Source organism: Dendropsophus ebraccatus, chromosome 3, assembly GCF_027789765.1.
Source record: "Dendropsophus ebraccatus isolate aDenEbr1 chromosome 3, aDenEbr1.pat, whole genome shotgun sequence".
NCBI lineage: Eukaryota > Metazoa > Chordata > Amphibia > Anura > Hylidae > Dendropsophus > Dendropsophus ebraccatus.
In genome coordinates, this window is record NC_091456.1 from 81,214,333 (window position 1) to 81,237,554 (window position 23,222).

Sequence of the window (23,222 nt, forward strand, 5' to 3'; positions counted from 1 at the left end):
TTTTTTTTTGCTTTTCTGCACTTTTGTTGGCCTGGTGAAAAACAAAAACAAAGCAACGATAGATAGATAGATAGATAGATAGATAGATAGATAGATAGATAGATAGATAGATAGATAGATAGATAGATAGATATGGGTGTATCTATCTATCATATAGTCATCATGTCAAACTTGTCACATACTTTTTTCTGTATTGCATTGTAGTTGTGTAGTTTTTTGGGGGTGGCTTTCATTAAATTTTTTTTTTTTTTTTTCTAAAATGTATCTTACCTTCCACCTCCAATAGTGCAGGTTTGGAAATTGCAGTTCCAAGACTATTCTTAGCTATACAACGATATTGACCAACATCTTCTCTTTGTACTTTCTGAATTCTTAGGCTTCCAGAATCTAAAATAGAGATACGAGCATTCTCCTGCAAAAATAATGAGAATCTATTATACAAATATTGTCAATTCTGTATTATGAACATCAATAACATGATAATATCTCTGCAACTCAACAGCGATATCTATGGATAACTTTTATTTACTTTGTCCTAAAGAATATTGTGAAATCTACATAAAAAGGCCCATAGAAAATGTTCTTTGTTGGTGCAGTGGCACAGATCGGCTGCCCACGATACGATCCATTATAAGGGAAGTCCGAGGCCTTCCTGCTAGGTGGCTGCCTGACTGCAATTGATACAGCCTGCCTACAATAGGCTGTACCAATACAGTGTCTAATGGATCAATGCAGTACATACTGCATTGAGTTGCATGAGCAATTGAGTGGCTGCTACTACAAGTCTCCTTGGGGGCCTGCAAAAGTGGCTAAAATACATCTACAAGGGGTTTGTATGTTCTTTCTGTGTTAGCATGGGTTTCCTTTCACACTCCAAAACATACAGATAAGTGTACTTGGGGACAGTGACTGAGTTAAATAATAACAAGCTATGTACAGCCCCACAGAATAAGATATCACTATATAAATAAAGGAATTATTACATCAAATTATTAAAATAAAAAGGATAACCGACAGACAAGCATAACGATGCATCAATGCATCAAAACCATTTGAGAAATGGCATAAACATAAAAAAAAACCTAAATGCCAGAATTGTTTTTTTTTCTATCCATATCGTGGTAAATACTTGAAATCAAAGTATTTTAGGAGTGATACCTTTTATTGGCCAACAAATAAACAAATAAAGGTATCACTCCTAAAATACTTTGATTTCAAGTATTTACCACAATATGGATTTTTCTGGCTAACACGGTACCATACTATACATTTTTTTTTCTATCAAAAGATTAAATCTATGCAAATATAGTACAACTAAAAACTAGAGATAATGGAACACAAAGGCCCAGATTGCACCAATTTTATTGACTTCAATAAATTGCATTGAAGTCTATGGAATATTGGACAACTTTTAATCTAACCGTTGATATATACCTATATATGACAAATTTTACACTGAAATTTAAGTTTACCTTGTTTCTACAAAAATAAACTAGTATGCCTTCATTTTCAGAGTAATTGGATCATAGAAAACTTCTAACCTGTATAGCAAGAATATACACACAGTGAAATCTTGGATTACAAGCATAATTTGTTCCAGGAACATGTCTGGAATCCAAATCACTCTAAAATCAAAGCAAATTTTACCATAAGAAATAACTGAAACACAGACAATTCATTCCACAATAAAGAACACCTTCTTGCTTCTCTTGCAAAATGCTCTCAAAACAAGTCACTTGTAATCCAAGGTTTCACCGCATTAGAAATAGCATATTTTGAAGACTGATACTTAAGTGTCACTGTTATAATTTTCAAAATCTAAATCAACAGTAGATGTGATATAAAGCAAGTTTGAAGTTTGCATTCATTTTTTTTTAGTTATCATGGAGAACATGGCACTTCTTGTTTTCTGACAGTTTTTTTCCCAAAGAGTCAGAAAACAGGAAGTCCAGTGTTTCCCAGGCCATCTGAGCCCTCACAGAGAGAAGGCAGTCATGTGACTGATGCACACACTGAGCCGTGACTCTGTACTGGCCGGAATTCCTGTGTTTAGTCCGTTTTTTACAACCAGCACAAGTCTAAAAATCTGCCTTCAGGAGACTGGACCTAGATTTCTGGTAAGTCTAGCTTTTTTTTCAGCATGATAACAACAAAAAAATAATAAATGTATATTGCAAACTTGCTTTATTTCACATTTACTGTTGATTTAGATTTTGAAAGTTATAACAACAGTGACATTTTAAGATGACAGACATGCTTAATTAAAGCGACTCTGTACCCACAATATGTCCCCCGCAAACCACTTGTACCTTCGGATAGCTGCTTTTATTCCAAGATCTGTCCTGGGGTCCGTTCAGCAGGTGATGCAATTATTGTCCTAAAAAACAACTTTTAAACTCACAGCCCTGTGCCCAACAGCTGGGTCTTAGATTGTGTATGCATTAGGCTGGCACAACCTCTCTGTCCCTCCTCCCCGCCCTCCTTATCATTAGGAATGCTACAGGCAGATTGTCTCTTATTCATCAGCTGTGGGAATACTGAACATGGGCTGGATCGGTAAGGCACCTGTGCAATGTTCAGACGGGAGAAAATGTTCCAGTGGCATTCCTAATGATGAAGAGGGCTGGGAGGAGGGACAGAGGGGTGGTGCAAAGTTAGGGCACAGATACTCTAAGCCCCAGCTGTTTGGCACAGAGCTGCAAGTTTTAAAGTTGTTTTTTTAGGACAATAACTGCATCACCTGCCGAATGGACCCCAGGACAGATCTTGGATTAAAAGCAGGTATCCGAAGGTACAAGCGTTTGGGGGGGGGGGGGGGTTCAGATTGTGGGTACAGAGTCACTTTAAATATTTGGTAACTCTACAAATGTCCATTAGATTTATCTTTTGCTCTCCATTGTTTACCTTAACAGCATTTTCTCCTTTAATCCATGAAACAGATGGTTTGGGGTTTCCCAGGTTATTGCAAGGGAGTACTGCTTTAACTCCTTCTATAAGCTTTACATTCATTGGTGGCCGTGTAATCTTTGGTTCTAAATGGGGAGAAAAAAAAAGAACTACAATGGATATCAATCACTAACAAAATCACATTGATTTAGTTTTAATGTGTAGAGAATATGCGATGGTCCGCCATAACATTATCCTTTTACAATACAAGAGGTAGGATATATTAGACAGCAACTGAACAGTTCAGTTGATTTAAGTTAAAGGGTACTCCAGCATGGGGGCATTTTCTGGGGGGGACTGGGGAGGAGGTGGCTGAAATAAAAGACCTCCCCAGTTCCAGCGTCGGGTCACTCATCGCGGCACTCCGTTCCCGGCCGCTTCCTGGTGTCTGACCCTGCCCGAGACGCTACGTCTCAGGGCCGCTCAGCCACTCAGTGAAGGAGGCGAGATCCGAGCGGACTTCAAACGGATCCCGCCTCCTTCACTGAGTGGCTGAGCGGCCCTGAGACGTAGCGTCTCGGGCGGCGTCAGACACAAGGAAGCTGCCGGGAATCGGGGACCGGAGCGCCGCGATGAGTGACCCGCCGCTGGAACCGGGGAGGTGAGTGGACGTCTTTTATTTCAGCCACCTCCTCCCCGGTCCCCCCAAAAAAGTGCCCCCACACTGGATAACCCTTTTAATGTGTTGGAAGCTGAAAAAAGGCAAACATAAGGTTCTCAGCAATCATTGCAAGGGCCAAATTGTTAAACCTAGACACCTGGGTCACAGCAGCTCAAAAATTACAGGTCTTGGGAAGTTCCTAGTATACAGTGGTTAGTACTAGCAATCAGCGAACCTTCAAATGTTCGGTTCAGTAGGTTTGACAAATTTGGGTGTAAAATTTAAGTTTGTCTGAATCGAACCTTAAAATGAACCGCACTAAAACATCTGAACTATGGCAGCTACACTAATGGGACTGTTGGGTGCTCTTTGGCAGCAAAAAACACATATGAAACGTGCACTTATTGGCATGAAAGTTCTTTCTAATGTTACATTGCTTTCTATGGGTGAGGCTACCGTTTTGAGTTTTGACGGGGGTCCCTGTGATCACCTCAGACAACAGTATTAGTATTATTAAGGGAAACTACAAGATCCATCAATATCACCAATACCTAGGCGCAGCCTTTCTTCAACCTCTGTGGCCTATCTCCTTGGGAGAGAATTATAGAAAATGACCTGTGACAACACTTTAACTTCACCTAGAAGAGCTATGGACGTTGGAGGATCACTGAAGTACAATAAGTCATTGCATGTCAGTGATCCACTAACATCCCCAAACACTCTTCTAGGTGGAGTTAATCCTGGGAGTCACCTATCAGGTTATGTCAGGTGGCCTGTTCTAAAACTGGGTTTGGCGGAAGAACAATTGTCATTGTAAATTGAGGGAAATTGCCCGGCTGTAAAGGATTCAAGGGGAACTACGGATAAAAAGAACTTTTTTTTTAATAAAAGTACATTAAAAGTTATATAGATGTGTCTATATCCACAATGTCTCCTGCTCCTTCTGCTATCCCACCTTAGGAGACAAATCTTCCATGCCTCTGTCTCACATTGTGTGTGTTTGCTGATGATGCATACAGGGGGCAGGGCGTGATGTCACAAGAGGCTTGGCTGGATCCCCCAATCCCCTGAGTGATTCACCATCTCTAACCGGCCAGAAGCAGCTGCTGCACTAATTTTACTCATTGTAATGGGTGGGGGCTATGATGATCACATGAGGGAACGCATTGCATTCTGGGAAATGCCAAACCAGGAAGAACAGAAACACAAAACAGAGCAAACCCTCCCCCCCAAACAAATGGATTTTTGGTAGTTTCAAAACTGGGATACATAGGTAAGTAATGCTATATGCTTTTGCAGAAGTTTCATTTTTTTTTAACTCTACCAGGAGTTCCCCTTTAATGTACAACTTGTGATCGCAAATTTGGACAATGTTAGTACAAACAACTTTTTGTTAAATTAACAACTTTGTTGTTAAATTATAACAACAATAATAAGTAGTATAAGTAAGAATGTTTTATAGCCCAAAAAAAGGCAAGAATACATTGCGTGAATATGACCAAAAACACATTTCCTGCTGCACTTTGTATTCAAAGAATGTGGCAAAGATGTGTTTGTCTCAAATATGGCAACTCTGAGGTTTTGAAAATAGAAATAAACAAATTCTCTTCCATATACTGAAATGTTTTATGCCTAAAATGTAATTTGTGATGTATTTTTAACTGTGCCAAATACTATTTTAAAACTATTAATCTTTACTAGATATGGAACACAGAAAGGACATTCTTTTTGAGACACACATTTGTAGAGCTGGATCAATTCTAGATGCTTTGGAGGCATTCAAGGACTGACAGGCTTGCTAATTGGGTTTTAAGGAGTGAACAACTGTTGGCACAGACTGAGCTCATTTTTATTATCACTGACACTTACTCATTTTCACTTGCAAAGCTCCACAGCTTTTTGCTGGATCTCCAACACCATTTTTAGCCAGGCAGCAATAAACACCATCGTCACCTTCTTCCACACTGAGAATGGTCAAGAGTTGCCCATTTTCTCGAATGCTGTAACGTGTGTCAAACAATCTGTGCATACAATGTAGATGCTGCTGGTTAATACAGAAATTATTCAGAGGTGATTTATTACTCTTGCATGTTTTTATTATATATACATAGAATATAAATATGGTAAATTGTGTAATTACTATGATGGCAGCATTTTAAAGGTGTTATCCAGGCTTAGAAAAACATAACCACTTTCTTGTAAAAACGACACCACTCTTGTGTCCAGTTTATGTAAGGTTTTGCAACTCAGTTTATTATTATGTGAATAAACCTAACTGCTGTCTTTGTAAGCGGCTGTGTTTTTCTAATGCTGGATAACACCGAATTTGCAGGGAAATCCGCTGCGTATCCATTGTCTCGTATTTTCTACGAGAATACATACTCACAGTGGGATTGATATCCCACTGCGAGTATGTAAGTTAACCCCTGCTGGCCAGAGCATACTGTACCCCCGCTGTACATCCCGCTGCAAGTATGTAAGTTTACCCCCGCTGGCCAGAGCATACTGTACCTGCTCCACGGTGCGCTCCGGCATCTGCACGTCCCGCTCAGCCAATCAGTGGCTGCTGCGGGGCAGCGCACTGATTGGCAGAGCGGGACATCCAGCCGGGAACCCCCGAAGCAAGCTGGAGCGTGGAGCAGGTACAGTATGCTCTGGCCGGCGGGGGCTGTACTCGCAGCGGGATGTCAATGCCGCTGTGAGTATGTATTCTCATAGAAAATACTAGGCAATGGATCTGCAGCGGATTTCACTGCGAATTTGCAGCGTAAAATCTGCTGCGGATCCGGTACGTGTGAAGGCACCCACAAACAGTAATTGGAAATAATGACTATAGGTACATTTTTAAAACAAATATATTAAGCATTATGAGACAGGATACATACTTAAAAAATTGTTAGTGATACTATTGCAAATGTGCCAAGATGTCTGGCCTTAGGTTTTTAGTCACTTTTTCTCAACATCAGACAAAAGGGCCAGACAGGTAAAATGAGTGTGTGTGTGTGTGTATGTGTGTGTGTGTGTGTGTATGTGTATGTGGCCCTATTTTTTGTTAATGAGGGGTGGCTTAACATACAACATTGTGCACCAAAAATCCCTTAGAATTCTGGCACAAGACTGGTACTACTACTAAGTCAACTAATAATTTGTCTAAACTTAAACTAGATAGTCTAAAGGTGGATTTAGACCTCTGATAGCTTCTGAGCGTTCATATGTATGGAGCCATATGAACGATTCGTTGACAGTTATTGAAGATGTATGTCTACCTTAAGCCACTTCCAGATAGGTATGGTGGTGACTTATCCTTTTAAGAACAAAAGGGTAGGGCAGTTGAAATCCAACATCATTTGTCAGGAGAGTATCTGAAGGCCCCCATACACGTTAGTAACTTGGCGAGTCTCACCGAAGTTGGCGGTTTCAAAATCTTTTGGCTAAAGTGTATGGGAACCCTAAAAATAGAATAGATTTATCAAACAGCATGATACACTCTGATAAATCTGGCATATTGTTAGAATGTCTAGTCTAGGCTCACACTTATTAAGAATTAGCTTTCCTAACTCTGGGCCATTGTAACGCCTGGAGTAGTGGATCCACTGGACCGGCACCAGCGATGGCACAGACCTCACCAGGGAGCGGAGTCTAAGGGGCCGCTGGTTTTCACCAGAGCCCGCCGCAAAGCGGGATGGACTTGCTGCGGCAGACGACCCCCAGGTTGCTACCCCTGGCTTGGTTGCTGGTGACGGCAGGCGAGGCGTGGCAGGAGTAGGTACTGACAGTGGCGTGTAGGCGTACCGCAGATGACAGGCTGAACACAGGAACAGCAGTGAGACGGGAAGCAGGAACCAGGGACTAGGAGTAGGGACTGGGTAGCGGGCAGGAAACAGGAACAAGGACTAGGGACCAGGTAGCGGACAGGTATCAGGAACAACAGGGAGCTGGGCCAAACGCTATGGGAAGCATGTAGAGGCTCCAACACAGGGGACAGGGCATGCTGGGATTTATAGGGAGTGATTGGGTGCAACTACCAATTAGGGACGGACTGGCCCTTTAAATCTGAGACAGCTGGCGCGCGCGCGCCCTAGGAGGCGGGGACGCGCGCGCCGGCCGGCACAGACGGAAGGCGGAGCGGGACGAGGTGAGGCGCCCCCCGGGGCCGAACAGACCGCAGCGCCGGGTCCCTGCACCAGGACCCCGGCAGCTGCCTGAGCAAGATGGCGGTCGCGGCGGCGGCCCGGAGCACGGGACGCCGCCGCGGCCATGACAGCCATTTTGTTTTATTTGTTTTATATGTGAATTTAGATTTGTTATGTTTCTATTGAACCTCAAGCATTCAGGTTCATGCAAACCAGAGTGTGCTTAAGCTTCATTCATCTGTAGTTTTCATTTGTCTAGTTATATGTATTTTTATTCAGATACCACAGTCTGTCTGTCTATCTATCTATCTATCTATCTATCTATCTATCTATCTAGAAAACACAACAAATTCCAGCGGCCCTTTAAAAATAAGGTGAACAGTGTCTTCATTCCATTGATCAAAAATGCAAAAACAGGTGCAACGTTTCAGCTCATAACCCGAGCCTTTTAAGAAAGACTCCAGTTGTGAGCTGAAATGTTGCACCTGTAGTACAGATATTAGATTTACAACATCTTAAGGAAATTGTTGCAATTTTGTTTAATCCTATAACGTACACAATACTTATTTCCTTGTTTGGAAATACATCATATTCAGCAAGTATTACTATAGCTTTCTATGCCAGATTTTACTTTCATTGCAAACCTCAGTAATACACAAGTGATGCTTGATCTGTGTGTATACTGTATCAGGTTCAGAAACAGTAAAATAGGATATGATACATGTACATTTATACACATCTCTCAGCTCCTAGTGATATGGACACTTCTACTTAACTGTTTTGACAAGTAGAAGGTGAGCAAACGGAAAATGTTCTGTTCAGCTGTTCTGTGCAAGCACAATTTAGATAAACTCATTGGAAACACATGTACGTGCTGACACGTGCCAAAAATGTGTTTGATGAACTTATTTGATTTTTTTTTCCATTCTAGGAGAAGCATCAGATAAAGTAAAATGCACAACAAACATTAAAATGTACCACATTTGTTGTGATCTATTCTCATCATCATCGTTATTTTGATGAAGTCTCTTTTACCTCTATTCATAATATTTTGGAACAGAGGGCTTAACAATAGGGTACTTTGCTTATAAGGTTTCCTCGAGAAAGGTAGAGCCACCTGTTGTTGGTATTTGTTACTCTATCCTTACATACCTTGAACTGCTGATTAAGGTAGTGACCCTGGGGTAGGTGATTGTGTGCCACTTTGATCTGCTGTGTTCTTACATGTAGTGCTTACAGTAATTATCACATATTCTAAATTATAATGCCCACCTACATGAATGAGGTTACACTTAATGGTATATTACAATTGGTATTAGACATAATGGGTTTTTACCCAAAGGGGAACTATCAGCAAGTTAGACAAATGTAACCTGCTGATAGCCCCCTATATTGCCCAGGATGCTGAGGAGGAAGGTATGTGTCTTACCTTCTTCCTCGACACCGGTCCTGCACTGTTAGTCGGGGTTTACTTAGCTGCGGAGCACAGTTAGGAGCCCACTCCCTCCAGTGATTATCATTATAAGGGGCTGGCTGGATGTGAGGGAAGTGCTTCAAGGGTGCTCAGAAGCAGTGCAAGACCGGCGCCGAGGAGGAAGGTAAGGCAAATACCTTGTTCCTTAGTGTCACTGGTGCTATAAGGGGCTATCAGCTGGTTAGATTCTTAAAGGTTCCCCTTTAATACAAAATTAAGAGATATCACTGTTTGAGCTATAGACATAACTGTTTCCAGTGCAATTCATAGACAGGAAGCCTGAAACATGCACATTGAGTGAGAAAAAAACATATGTTATAATAAAACATATTACACCACCAGCCCTATAACAGGATGTTGATCCCTTGATAAAGCTAAGCGAAACGTGCGTAGGGTGAGTGGGTGAGAGGGACTTGGCTGAATAAATGCATCCTCCTGGGTTAGTATACATGTAATATGATTGGGTGACTTCACCTGTTGTGTGGTACCTATCCAGTACCCTTGGCACTTTATTGGTTTTTGCCTGTTTGAAGAAAAAAATATTTTTCTCTTGCCATTCTATGTCTTTCTTCCTGTATTTGTATTTGTTCGCCATCTAGTGGAGGCTGCCTGCATTACAACATCCATACTTTTTCCTATGAGCATTCTCTATGCATGTGCAATATATTATTCCATAAAGTATATATGTATGTCCCCTCACCAATTTCTTTATTGTATGGTTCTGTTTAATCTTTTTTCATTGCTTTAATGAATTTTATTAAGTATTAATTATTTAAATAAAGATTACAATAATATTTATTTTTGATTGTCCTGTATTCTTTGTATCCCTTTGTGGATCCTTTTTTTGTTTGATTTGTATCTTATTATGCGTTAAGGACTATATATTTTGGGCATTTTTTGTTTTTGGTCTACAGATTGTAGATGCTGTGGGATATGGGTATTATATCTCTAGATACTGTATTTAGTATTACAACTTATCTAACACGTAAAAAGTTTATATAGCAGCAGAATTTATTCAGTATACTATGTCACCATGTACATTGTTAGTGCCTGTGTAGAAACAGCTCTTACATTCTTCTTCCAGTTTTATGTATGCGCTGTATTTTCCATTTTACCATCTATATTATAAAATAACCTTACACATTTGCTGTTTTTATTCTCATCACAGGGGCCAAAACTAAGCCGAGACTTCCTGTCGTGTCTGTGGTGATAAGAGTAGGCTGCTGTAAAGTGATCTGTACAGCCTTGCGGTGACATGTGACACCAGTATATGAAGGAGACAATAATAGCTCTCCGTGGAATGATATCTTCAAATGCCACACAGTACAATCAGTAATGTGTCACATTCATCTCAAGGGACAGACTCTATCATCTATGTCCATAAGGCTAGCTGTAAAGCATGTCACTAAATGCTGTAAAGACAGCTCAGGCAAGTTGGCAGCCCCCATAACAATGCACAAAAAGTGATAAAAAAAAAAAAAGTAAGAAGATAGCACTGATGCGCCCACATCCGAATTCAGCAGCAGTTAAGATCATCCGACCAGTACTGCAGTAACGGCCGGGATGATCTTCTCTGACACCAGCCGGTGTCTTACGCCATGTGAACATGTCCTACCACTGTATGTGAAAAAGAGTTAAAGGGGATGTCCCATTTCCCCCTTTTTAGATAGGCCCCACCACGTCTTGCTCTAATTTCCTGGTTTGGCAAGGGGACAGCGAGGACTGCTGTGTCTCCACTGCTGTGTCTTACATGTCTCCAGGGACAATTCAAGCCCTGGACACATGTGGAATGTTAGAGGGAGGCTTAGTAAAAGTAAAAACAGTCTCTCACCACCCAAGTCCTTTCACTGCCCTGCTCTGAGCAGTAGTCGGGACCCAAGGCAACTACTGTCAACATAACAGAAAGAGAAAAAGAGACCAAACAAAAAAAAAAAAAAGCAAGTTTGCTACTGCAAACATTTGCAAAATTGCTTCCTTTTGCATTCCCCATCAGCTAACAAAAGTTTAGCTGATGGCAATACCCCTTTTAACATCTTAAACAAATTGGGTACATCATGGCAGAGGGGGGTACAGAGGGGGTTTGAGACTTGAGACGCTTTGTACACTGCTGCACCCGGCTGCTATCAGCTAGGCTATTAGCTAACGCAAACCAATCGTTCTTGCCGGCGAATTAACCATTTAAATGCCACTGTCAAAACTATGTTACTGGAAAATACAACAGGTGCCACAAAAAATAAAGGTTCATGAGGGTCTGTAAGTGGAAAAAATGTGAGTGCTACAGCCAGAGAGAAGGGTTAAGTAAACGTAATCTCTTGTGATTACATTTGTTTGCGGTTGTCTTTGTTTTAAGGGGAACCACATAAGAGAATAAGAAATGTAACTAGGACAACCCTTAATTACACATCAGTAAGGAGAGTTTCACATGCCTATGATGTTCTTAGAAGGTCACTTCGAGATTTGTGGCCTTAATAGGGGGGTGAAAATGTGCTCTTATTATGTAAAAGTGAAACTAATCCAAATATATTGCTTAAACTTGACCGAGGAAAGTGAAAATACTGTTAATAAATAAAAAAGCTGAACAATGAATTTAACTTTAAATAATTGCGTTTCTTTGGAACAAGTCATTAGCCTTTCTACATTTCCATTCCCAGGATTGTTAAGTGGAGCCAGCATTTGGCATTACATCACCAGCAATGTCTACTATAAAGACTTTGAAGCATTGCAAAGCGTTTTCAGATCACTTAAGGAAACATTAAAAGCTTCACATTTTCAGGATCATCCAAAATATGATCCATGACAGATCAGTGGTAATTTGCTATAACAGCTATATGCAGAGTGCAGAAGTAGAAAGATTTGTTGCCAAATGTCCCTCTGTTCCATAAATAATTCAGCGGCTGTTAAGAGTAATCCATAAGCATAACATCTATTGTTTGGATACTTATAAATAGAAGAGTTGGCAGATTTACGTGCTTTTATAAGGTGGACCGGATTAAGAATCGGTTACCCTATTTGACACTTAAAACATACACTGAAGACCTTACATCCCTGTGAAGTTGTGTGCCGCATGTCAGTGACACCTAATACATTCTGTTTTTTATAAAGTAAAAACAAAATCTTTTATTAAACATTTTTTGGACTTTTGGACTTTTTGAGGCAAAAATACAACAGTATTCTGTTAATTACGGCTGGTGTATTTTCACCTCAAAATGACAACCATCCAAAAATACGGCAGAAAAATTATGCTATATGAACATAGCCTGAAATTGTAGATAAAATTGTAGATACATACAAACGTCCATTTGAAAACTTTATTAGCCTGAAAAGGGCTTATGGGGCCTGAACATGTTTATTTTAGGTGATTGGATTCCCCATAAACTGGAGAATCAGTTTCCCTGTTATTCCTCCTGTAAATGTACAGATAAATTGTCAGTAAGCAAATTGTCAGTAAGCACTGATTCTGACAGCACTCATTGGACAGTGCATTTTTGATGTCCATTTAACTTATCCGTTTTTTTTGGGGGGGGGGACTGATGCAAAAACGCATGCAATTGTATGTTATCCGTTAAGATCCATTTTCCATTGACTTACATTATAACATACACAAAAACTTTATTAACCGAGTTTTTCTGTACGTTAAAACTAAACATTTAAAAATTGATCAGTTTAACGAAAAGCAAAAATGCAGTGTGAACCTAGCCTAAGAAAGAATGCAGCAATGGGAAGCATTAGGGTACCCACACACAGGCATGTTACGGCCACTCCTTTTTACAAAATTACTTTTTACAATATTTTATAGGTCCTAACTTGACTAAGGCTGAATATGCGTTGTACTGTAAAGCCAATGATATCTTAAAGTGAACTCAAATATATTGTAGTTTAAAATCCAGCTACAAATAGGGAACCCGGTATGAAATAGTAAGTTTTATTTAAATGTTGTGTCACAATTTCCTATAAGCACATGGGATACCATTGCGTGATATGCTGTATTAAAACATTTTATATAAATCATTAACACCAGTAAAGCATATAAACAGAGTTGTGAGGTTCTATACATGAAAGGTTACAGACCTGATAGGAATGTTATTGCGTGTCCATAGGATTTCCGACTGAGGATATGAATCAACTGTACACATGAAAGTAGCAACATCTTCCACTAAAGCATCAAGTGTTTCAAGAGGAGTAGTGATGAAAGGAGCTAAACAGAGGGAAAATAACAATTGATATCTCATATATGAACACAGTACATATCATGGAATAAAATACATCAAACTATGCAATCTCCAGCTACAGTACAGTGGTGCTTCAAATATTGTGATTTTTTTTTTCTATGTCTGCATAAATCTTACCTAAAATGACATCAGATTTCCTAAAAGTAGATACAAAGAACCAAATAAAACAAATGCATCAGAAATGCTAGACTTGGCTTTTTATTTATTTATTAACAAAAATGATCAATATCACATATTTGTAAGTGACTAAACTATGTGAACCTTTATTTTTCTCCCAATAACCTTGTGGCTTGTCAGGGTGATCTTTAGCAAATTGCAGAAAGACAGCAATGTTTTTAGAGAGCAGCAGCTTTCCCCTTAAAATCCTGCCATGTTGTACAATATCCTCCCTTTGATGGACTCACAGGGAAAAAGCGCCAGAATTACCGATTTTTTGTTACATTATATATAAAAAAAAATAATAAAAAGTGATTAAAACATCCGACACCCCATAAAGCCCTGTAGGTGAAAAACTAAAACCGTTATAAGCATCACAATAGGCCCATTTTAATAATAATTAATTAAAAAAAAAAGGATTTAATAAAAAACTAAAAAAAAAAAAAAAAAAAAAAAAAATATATATATATATATATATATATATATAAAACATTAGAGAATCTGTGTAAACCTGCATATGGTTGTGTTCGGACTGACCTATAGAATAATAGTATAATGTTGCTTTTACCAAATAGTGCATTACGTAGACACAGGAACCCCCCAAAAGTTACCATATTGAATTCTTTTTTTACGAATTCACACATTTATATCTTCATAAATAATATTTTTGGGGTTCCATCATAAATGTTATGGTAAAATGAAAGATACCATTATAAAGTACAACTACTCCTCTAAAAAACAACCCCCTACATGTAGATAGAAAACTGAAAGTGCTAGAGCTCTTAGAAGGGGAGGAGGAAAAAAAGAAGAAATGAAAACCCACTGGGTCATTTTGTGCTTGGTCCTCGAAGGGTTAAGAAATGATGACAAGTAGGGATGAACAAATTTACAGTAGTAGAAGTGAAGCTCTGCCTTTGAACTCCGTGTCTTTCATCTCAAGGTGCCTGGAAAAGCTGGATCCAGTCCTGGGAAACTCCTCCCAGATCTTCATCCGAATTCAACAGAAATGAAGATCATCGGGCCGGTACTGCAGTACCAGCTGGGATGATCTTCACTGACACTGGCCGATGTTTCATGCTGTGTGAACCCAGCCTATGGCTGTATCCATGTTTTCTAAGTAGCCTTAGGGCTGCATTCAACTTCTGCAGCCACCAGTAATGAAATGCTGCATCAAATGCTCAGTCACCTCACCTTTACTGTGCATATGTAGTGTATTAATGACTAGCATACATTGCAGATAAAAGCACAAAAAAGAATCTCACCTGAGCAACCACAGAGGCACAAAACTCCAGAGTGTGTAAACTGTTGACTGAAGACTGCAGAATACTGCTGGGTCAAATATGAATGACTCCAAACCTCCACTCCAAGATCATAGGTGTAACAGGCCCCGATCACCACATGCTGGATGCATTCATAGGTGAGTAAAAAAGTGTATTATTGTAACACAATGCGTTTGGAAGCTGTACTGGCTTATTTTTAAAGTTTTATCCTCAATAACACTTCAAGTAGAAGCCACGCTGTGTATTTCAAAACTAAACATTTTTACTCATCACCTATGAATGCATCCAGCACGTCTTGGCCAGCATCTGTTATCAGGGCCGTATTACCAGCTGCTGCTGCCCTAGGCACTTAACCTGCAGACGCCCCATCTTCACTCACCAATTAGCATCAGTATTTTCTGATTTCTAAACATCATATTGATATCTGATCAGTCCTAGGCCACATTCTCACATTTACTGTATGTCACCACATGCAGCCGAAACCAGACCCTCATGTGGTAACCAATAGGCGTATGGCCAATAATCCAGGTAACAGCACATGACTACTGGCGAAAAAATGGGAGCGTGCTTTCTGCCACATGCATTTCTCGACATGCAGAAACATTGTCTGAATCACGTTTTTCATTGTTTTTAACTGCTTAAAACATAACAAATTTCCACATTGAACCAATGATTAGAGCAGTCTGCATATCTGCATATTGTCTGAAGGAATTCCCACCACAGGATTGGTAGATTGGTAGGTAATCGCTCCAGGTGTCACATTTACCACACCATTTATTTATAACATAAAAAAAAAAGACACCAGATTTACTGGCAAGTCTGAACTGGAGGTGGGAGACTAAAAAAAAATTAAAAAAAAAACTGGTGCTGCCCTAGGCACCGGACCACAGGTGCCTAGTGGTAAATGCGGCCCTGTTTGTTATACCTACAGTATAATTTACAATATGAGGTTTGGAGTCCCTAATATACATTGTAGTAGTTGTGGTACCAATCATTGGAAGACATTTACAAGGTCAACATTTGATGAGTAAATATAATTATATAGCTAAAAAGATTGAAACAAGACAAGAATTCATCAAGTTTAACCTATAACCATACTGTGTTGACCAATAGGAAGGCAAAAAAACCCTCATGGGGCAGATGCCAATTGCCCCATTACAGAGATCAAAATTTCTTCCCGACAATGGCAATCAGAATATATCCCTGGATTAAAGGAGAAGTCAGGTGAAAATTTTTATTAAATATTGTATTGCCCCCCAAAATTTATACAAATCGCCAATATACACTTATTACGGGAAATGCTTTTTTTTCCCTACACTTACTACTGCATCAAGGCTTCACTTCCTGGATAACATGGTGATGTCACGACCCGACTCCCAGAGCTGTGCGGGCTGTGGCTGCTGGAGAGGATGATGGCAGGGGGACACTGAAGGACACAGGGCACTGGAGGGACACTGAGCATCCCTCTGCCATCATCCTCTCCAGCAGCCACAGCCTGCACAGCTCTGGGAGTCGGCTTGTGACATCACCATTTTATCCAGGAAGTGAAACCTTGATGCAGTAGTAAGTGCAGGGAAAAAAACACTTTATAAGCATTTCCCGTAATAAGTGTATAGTAGTGATTTGTATAACTTTTGGGGGGCAGTACAATACTTTAATAAAAATTTTCATCGGACTTCTCCTTTAACATCTTATCACATTAAATCTAATGCCTATAACTTGTAATATTATATTTATTGAGGAAAGCATCCAGGCCTCCCTTGAACGTACTTAATGAATCAGCCATTGCAACATCATGTGGCAGAAAGTTCCATAGTCTTACTGCTCTTACAGTAAAGAATCTGTGTCTGTGAAACCTTCGTTCCTCTAGACGTTTTTCTTTATAGTAAAATTAAAAGTACTGAAACAGAAACAACCTCTGCAGTGATGTCCATTGCTCCAGGTCCGCGGCTACAGACAGACCTACAGACGTGTGAATGTTTTTTTTTGTCCAGGAAAATTGAGAGAATTTCCATGAGACTTTGTGTATAGGGACATATAATTCCCTAGAAACATTCTAGTGAACTTGTATGACCCTACATGGGGGCTGTAATACTTTATCCTAAAGAAGCAATATACAGTAGGTTTGTGCCCTGTAATAAAGGCTGCTGTGTGCATGAGACTCAATTATGGTAAGTGAGAGTAATCTGATATACGAGATTAGATAATGTCTCATGGAATTATCCGATTAGAATTTCTAAAATACATTCAGGTTCCATTCCTATAAAAGTTCCATGTAAGGGCAGGTTGTCAGTGATCTGGGTTTCTGAATTCATTTTACTTTGCGTTTAAACAATTGCACATGTTTACACGAAAAGATTTCTAAGCCCGGAGCTGCTTATGCAAGTGTCCTATCTTTCTATGTGCATCTGGAATGAGTAAATAGCTACATTTACTTGTGATTAGGCAGATTTGATTTATTAATTTTCAGGTTAAGAAAAGGGCCCGGAACAAATCTGCTTAAAAGCTGAAAATATCTTAACACCCTAACAAATACCTACAGCTGATAAGCTCCATTTTTATTTTTACATAACTGGGACTTTTTCCAGCTGCAGTGAATTCAAAATGAAGTCAAATTGGTCATTTATTAACAATTATTCAAGGAAAGGCCTGCAGGAAAAAAAATCTGTTTTATTTCATTTATACAAATTATTTTGTTCTAAGGGAAGATTTTTTTGGGGCAGTTCCGCCTATTCAGTGTATGTAGTGGTTCAGTAATTATATGTCGACCAATGGTGAGTAACTAGCCAAAGTGCTTCAAGAAAGGACACCCTGTGCTCCTGCAACTGGGCTGTGGGTGTGCAAGTCTTGTGGCCAGTGCAATGTATCACCGATCTAATGGATCTTTGCTGTGTATATACACAACATTGATTTCTATGAGAGATCAGCGCTGTGTATATACAAGTCTCCCAGGGGGGCTTCTAGTTACAGTAAAAAAATAAAAAAAAAGTGTTTTTATTAATAAAAAATCTCCTCCCCTAATAAAAGTCCAAATCACCCCCCCCCCCCTTTCCCATTTTATAAATATAAATAAATAAACAAATAAATAAACATATTTAGTATCACCACGCACGTAATCGCCCAAACTATTAAATTATCACATTCCTGATCTCGCACGGTAAACGGCGTAAGCGCAAAAAAATTCCAAAGTGCAAAATTGTGCATTTTTGGTCGCATCAAATCCAGAAAAAATGTAATAAAAAGTGATCAAAAAGTTGCATATGTGCAAACAAGGTGCCGATAGAGAGAACACATCATGGCGCAAAAGATGACACCTCACACATAGACCCAAAGACAAAAGCATAAAAGCGCTATTAGCATGGGAATAGAGCGATTTTAAGGAACATATATTTGTTAACAATGGTTCGAACTTTTTAAAAGCCATCAGATGAAATAAGTTATACATGTTACATATCGTTGTAATCGTAACGACTTAAGGAACATATATAACAAGTCAGTTTTACCCCGAAATCCAAACAAATTCTGTTTTTTTATCAATTTGACAGCGCAAATGATTTTTTTCCGGTTTCGCAGCATATGTTATGGAAAATAATGCCTGTTATTGCAAAGTACAATTGGTTTCGCAAAAAATAAGGGCTCGTATGGGTCTCTCGGTGAGAAAATGCAAGTGCTATGGCCTTTTAAACATAAAGTGGAAAAAGCAAAAGTGCAAAAACGAAAATTGGCTTTGACCTTAAGGGGTTAAAGGAACGGCTGCTAAAGAATTGCTTCTAGAAACCTCAAGACACTTTAGACACAGTTCTGGTGGTTTGATAGACCGCATAGTGGTTAGCACAGTTGCCTTGCAGCTTTGTTAAATATGTTGGTACTATATGAAAAAAAATAAATGAGATGTAACTCTTTTGCCAGCACTAAAGGACATAAAACATATTAAGAGTTATTAAGTTTAAGGCTATGTTTACACTAAGTAAAAAAAAGAAAGAAAAAAAAAAGGCATTGACGTTAGTGGGATTATGTGTATTAAATATTGTTTGCGCGGACAGCAAAATAATGATCACTGTCCGTTCACCATCTTTATTATTAAATTCAATGGACTTTTCAATTAAAGATACACCCAAAGGGCAATCAGTCCACCTGAAATAGAATAATGTACCAACAGCCGTCATTGTACTGATGGGCGGCCAAACTGCAAAATAATGGGTGTCATTTAAAAATAAATTATAAACAGACAAGAAAAAATGTCATGGGAACATAGTATAATACAGCCACTGTTTGGTGTATATGTGCTTGTGTGTAATGTAAATGTGTTGCATAATGATGGGGGGTGGGGTGGGGCAGAGGGTAAATATATGTAAATATTTATAGTTATGGATTATATCATTAGTTATGTGAACAGTTTTATTAAGTTAATTTTGTGGGATAGATTTAACGGGGGCCTCAGAATCAGCACTAGGGTATACTAGGCCCACCAGAACTAACAGTATACCTAGTATACCCTACTGCTATCAGCTGTCTTAAGTGTCTGAGCAGATTTTGTCGGATTTTCCATGTTAAAGCTAAAGATTGTTCAGGACTCTTATAACAAGCCCAAGAAGGGTATTTTTTTTCCTTATAAAGGTTTCGATTAACCAAATGTTTTTAGGTATTTTTAAGACCCTCCCCTGCTGTGGATCTGACATGTTCAGCATATGGGTCACATTATAACCAGAAGGATATACATTACTACTAAGGTGTCATTTCTCATAAAGTGGTACAGCTGCATCCCACCATCCAAGGTGGTATTGACAACTTGCTATGTAAAACTTTCCACCGATGGTTTGCAATTTGAATTAATTAGCAGTGTGTTGCTGTACGGTACATTCCTGCCATATCCATGTAATCTCTATACCATGGCCGGGCTGGGATATGTTTACAGGGGTTACAATATTTGCATTCCCAATATGGTTTTATAGTTTACATTTCATCATCATTTTGTCTTATTTTAAAGTAAAAATGCTCTGACATCCTGAATACTACACTCATGTGTACTATACTGTATATACTGGACTAATTTTATTTATTTCATGTGCATACTGTGTCCTTTGTGCATACAAAAACTGTATTGTGCAGGCTTCACTATGCATTAAATTTACCTCTACTTGCTGTTATTCAGAGATTACAGATGTTAAGGGGTATTCTCAATGCAAAAAGGTTATCCCCCATCTATAGATGCACATAAATGTGCCCTCTATTCACATGCGGCAACTTTTCTCTGTTCTCATAAGCACCACTACTCAGCTTGCTATCCTCTATCCTGTGTATAGGGCATAGCTTTTTAAATGGGTTTTCCAGCGAAAAACTTTTTCTTTCAAAACAACTGGTGTCAGAAAGTTATATAGATTTGTAATTTACTTCTATTAAAAAATCTCCAGTCTTCTTATACTTATCAGCTGCTGCAGAAAATGTTGTTTTATTTTCAGTCTGACACAGTGCTCTCTGCTGACATCTCTGGCCGAGACAAAAACTCTCCTGAGCAGGAGAGGTTTTCTATGGGGATTCATAGAAAACCGAGTGTGTCAGACTTAAAATAAAACAACATTTCCTGCAGGACATACAGCAGCTAATAAGTATGGGAAGACTTGAGTTTTAATAGAAGTAAATTACAAATCTATATAACTTTCTGACACCAGTTGATTTGAAAGAAAAATACTTTTGCTGGACAAACCCTTTAAATTAAAATATGTTTTTATTTTCTAAGGCTGCATTCACATCAAGTTTTATGGTATTTATTGCTATACCGTCCACAATATACACGTGGCACACCCATAGGCCATACATTTGTGCCAATGAGTGTTATAAAACATATATACTGACATGTATGTCTCATAATATTTAATCAGAAACTTCTGAGAAACATTTGGTTTTACTCACCCAGGGTGACTACAGGTGGGAGTCAAAGTCATACAATGGCATGTAACTTATTAGGTTGCACTAGTTTGATCCGCAAGCAACTGAACATGTCTGCTGCTGTAGCCTATAGATGTGATACATGGGTGGTACTAGTGTCCTAGCAACCAGGACACTTAGTTCCAAAGCTCAAGGGACTTAAAGGGGTAGTCTGGTGAAAATCTTTTTCTTTCAGATCTATTGGTTTCAGTAAATTATAAAGATTTGTAATTTACTTTTATTTAAAAACCTCAAGTCTTCACATACTTATAAGCTGCTGTATGTCCTCCAGAAAGTGGTGTTTTCTTTCCAGTCTGACACAGTGCTCTCTGCTGACATCTCTTTCCATGTCAAGGTCCCCTCTAAGTCAAAGTGGTACTGTTCAAAGCTTTTGGTCATGGTGCAAATAAAGACCCCTCAAACAGCCCCATTGATGCAAAAATTTAAAGGCTATAAAGGTAAGGATGGTCCGAACCTGCCGAGGTTCGGGTTCGTATGAACCCAAAAGTTCGGCATCAGACTCCCGCTGTCTGCCCGCTCCGAGAAGAGAGTGGATACAGCGGGAGGACCGCCTGGAAAACTGGGATACAGCCTATGGTTATGGCTGGATCCCAGTTTTCCAGGCGGTCCTCCCGCTGTATCCACCCTCTCCACGGAGCGGGCAGACAGCGGGAATCATTGCCGAGAGTTCGGGTTCGTACGAACCCGAACCTCGGCAGGTTCAGACCATCCCTACTATAAGGCTTAGAATATGACAATTTAAGCATTTTTATTTTGCAGGGAAAAAAAAAACAAATAGCAGTTTTAAAGTATGAACAGACTACAAAAGCTATATAAACATGGGTATTGTTGTAATCAGACCGACCTACAGAATCACAATAACATTTTGTTACTACCATAGGCCTCGATCACACTGAGCAAGAACGCTGGAGAGCTCCGCCGTGGAATCCCGCTATGCTCAGTGTGCTGCTTTGAGTGAATAGGAGGGCGCGCGCTCCTCCGCTGCCACCGCTCTCTGCTCATAGAAATGAGATGTCATTTCTTTGAGCGGAAAGGAGAGGAAGTGGACGTGAACGGGGCCATAAAGTGCAAAAATGAAAATCCCATTACATTGCATTAATTAATTTTTTTCACCTAGAATTTTTTTTTGTTAATTAAAAAGTACAATTTATTAGGCAAAATATAAGCCATCATAAAGCTTTGTACATGAAAAATTAAAAGAGCTATGGCTCTACAGTTGCAAAAGGACACTGCTGTTCAGTTGAATTCTGTTCCTTTAAAATTGGTGGTAGTTCTCTGTTTTTTGCAAAAATGGGAAAATATAATGGCCCTCAAAAATTCCCTAAAGCCCCCTCCAAGTTCTTTGAAGGGTGAAGTTTGCAAAATGGGGTTATTTGGGGGTGTTTCTACTGTTTTGGCACCCTAATTCCTTTAAAACCCAATATGGCACATAAAAAAAAAAAACCCATAATAATAATAAAAACAGCCCCCCCCGGCAGTGTGCTAAGGAAGCCTGAGCCGGGACGCTGGTGGATGTTACTCTGCTGAAAGAAGCCTGTGTTATCAGGATAACAAGTTGAAGAGGGGCCCGGATGTAACTGGCTATATACGTGGTGGAACAGCACTGGCCTAGGATTAAAATGCCTTTAAAGGGCTCCTCCAAAAAACCCCCAGTGGCAGCCTCCCCAAAGGGCCCCCACAAGGGGCAAAGGATGGACAGTTATTTGAAGTCCCCTGCTCCCTCTGGGAATACTTCAAATTTAAAATCTCCACCTCCTGGCACGGGGCATGTACAGCCTAATAGCCCTATGCATGGGCCTCCTTTGAATGAGCAAGATTTGGAGGAGGGGGAAGAAGTACAGGAACCTAATATGCTATCTGTTATTTTGAAGGAGGTACAGAACTGTAATAAATCCTTATCAGATCTTACATCACAGGTGGGCACAATGTCGGCTGAAGTAATGATAATTAGAGACGAAGTAAATAAAATTCGTGACAGAACAACGGATATAGAAAAAATTGTGCCTACAGTTGAGAAATCTTTGGGAGAATTGAGGCTCCAGGTTAAGGAAATACGCGGTCAGCTGGTTTCCACTCAGGCTAAAGTCACCGACCTGGAAGACCGCTCCAGGCGCTCTAATATCCGTATGTTGGGCTTTCCTGAGGGGGCGGAGGAGGGGGACCCAATGAAATTTTGTCAGAAATGGATCGTGGACACGTTTGGAGCACAGGTCTTGTCCCCGCTGTTTTCCATAGAGAGAGCCCATAGGGTGCCTGCAAAAAAACCTCCCCCTGGCTCCCGGCCCAGGACTATGCTGATAAAAATAATGATGTCAGGGGATCGGGACTTAATTCTCAGGCTGGCAAGGCAGAAAGAGGAAATTCTGTTTAATGGTGCCAAGATAGCTCTGTTTCCAGATTTCTCGAGAGATACACAGGAGAGAAGAATGTCCTATAGGGATGTTAAGAAGAGACTTT

At 39.7% G+C, this 23,222-nt stretch overlaps 1 protein-coding gene across 1 annotated transcript in view; it reads right to left on the reverse strand.

Moving 5' to 3' along the window:
* The window catches only part of MUSK (muscle associated receptor tyrosine kinase), a 125,503-nt gene that overhangs the window by 71,589 nt on the left and 30,692 nt on the right, over positions 1-23,222 (reverse strand). The window contains exons 2-5 of the mRNA XM_069964315.1: positions 13,223-13,349; positions 5,417-5,568; positions 2,905-3,032; positions 271-412 (exon numbers count right to left, since the gene is read on the reverse strand). Coding sequence (XP_069820416.1) covers positions 271-412; positions 2,905-3,032; positions 5,417-5,568; positions 13,223-13,349 — 549 coding nt within the window. The remainder of the gene's footprint in view (positions 1-270; positions 413-2,904; positions 3,033-5,416; positions 5,569-13,222; positions 13,350-23,222) is intronic.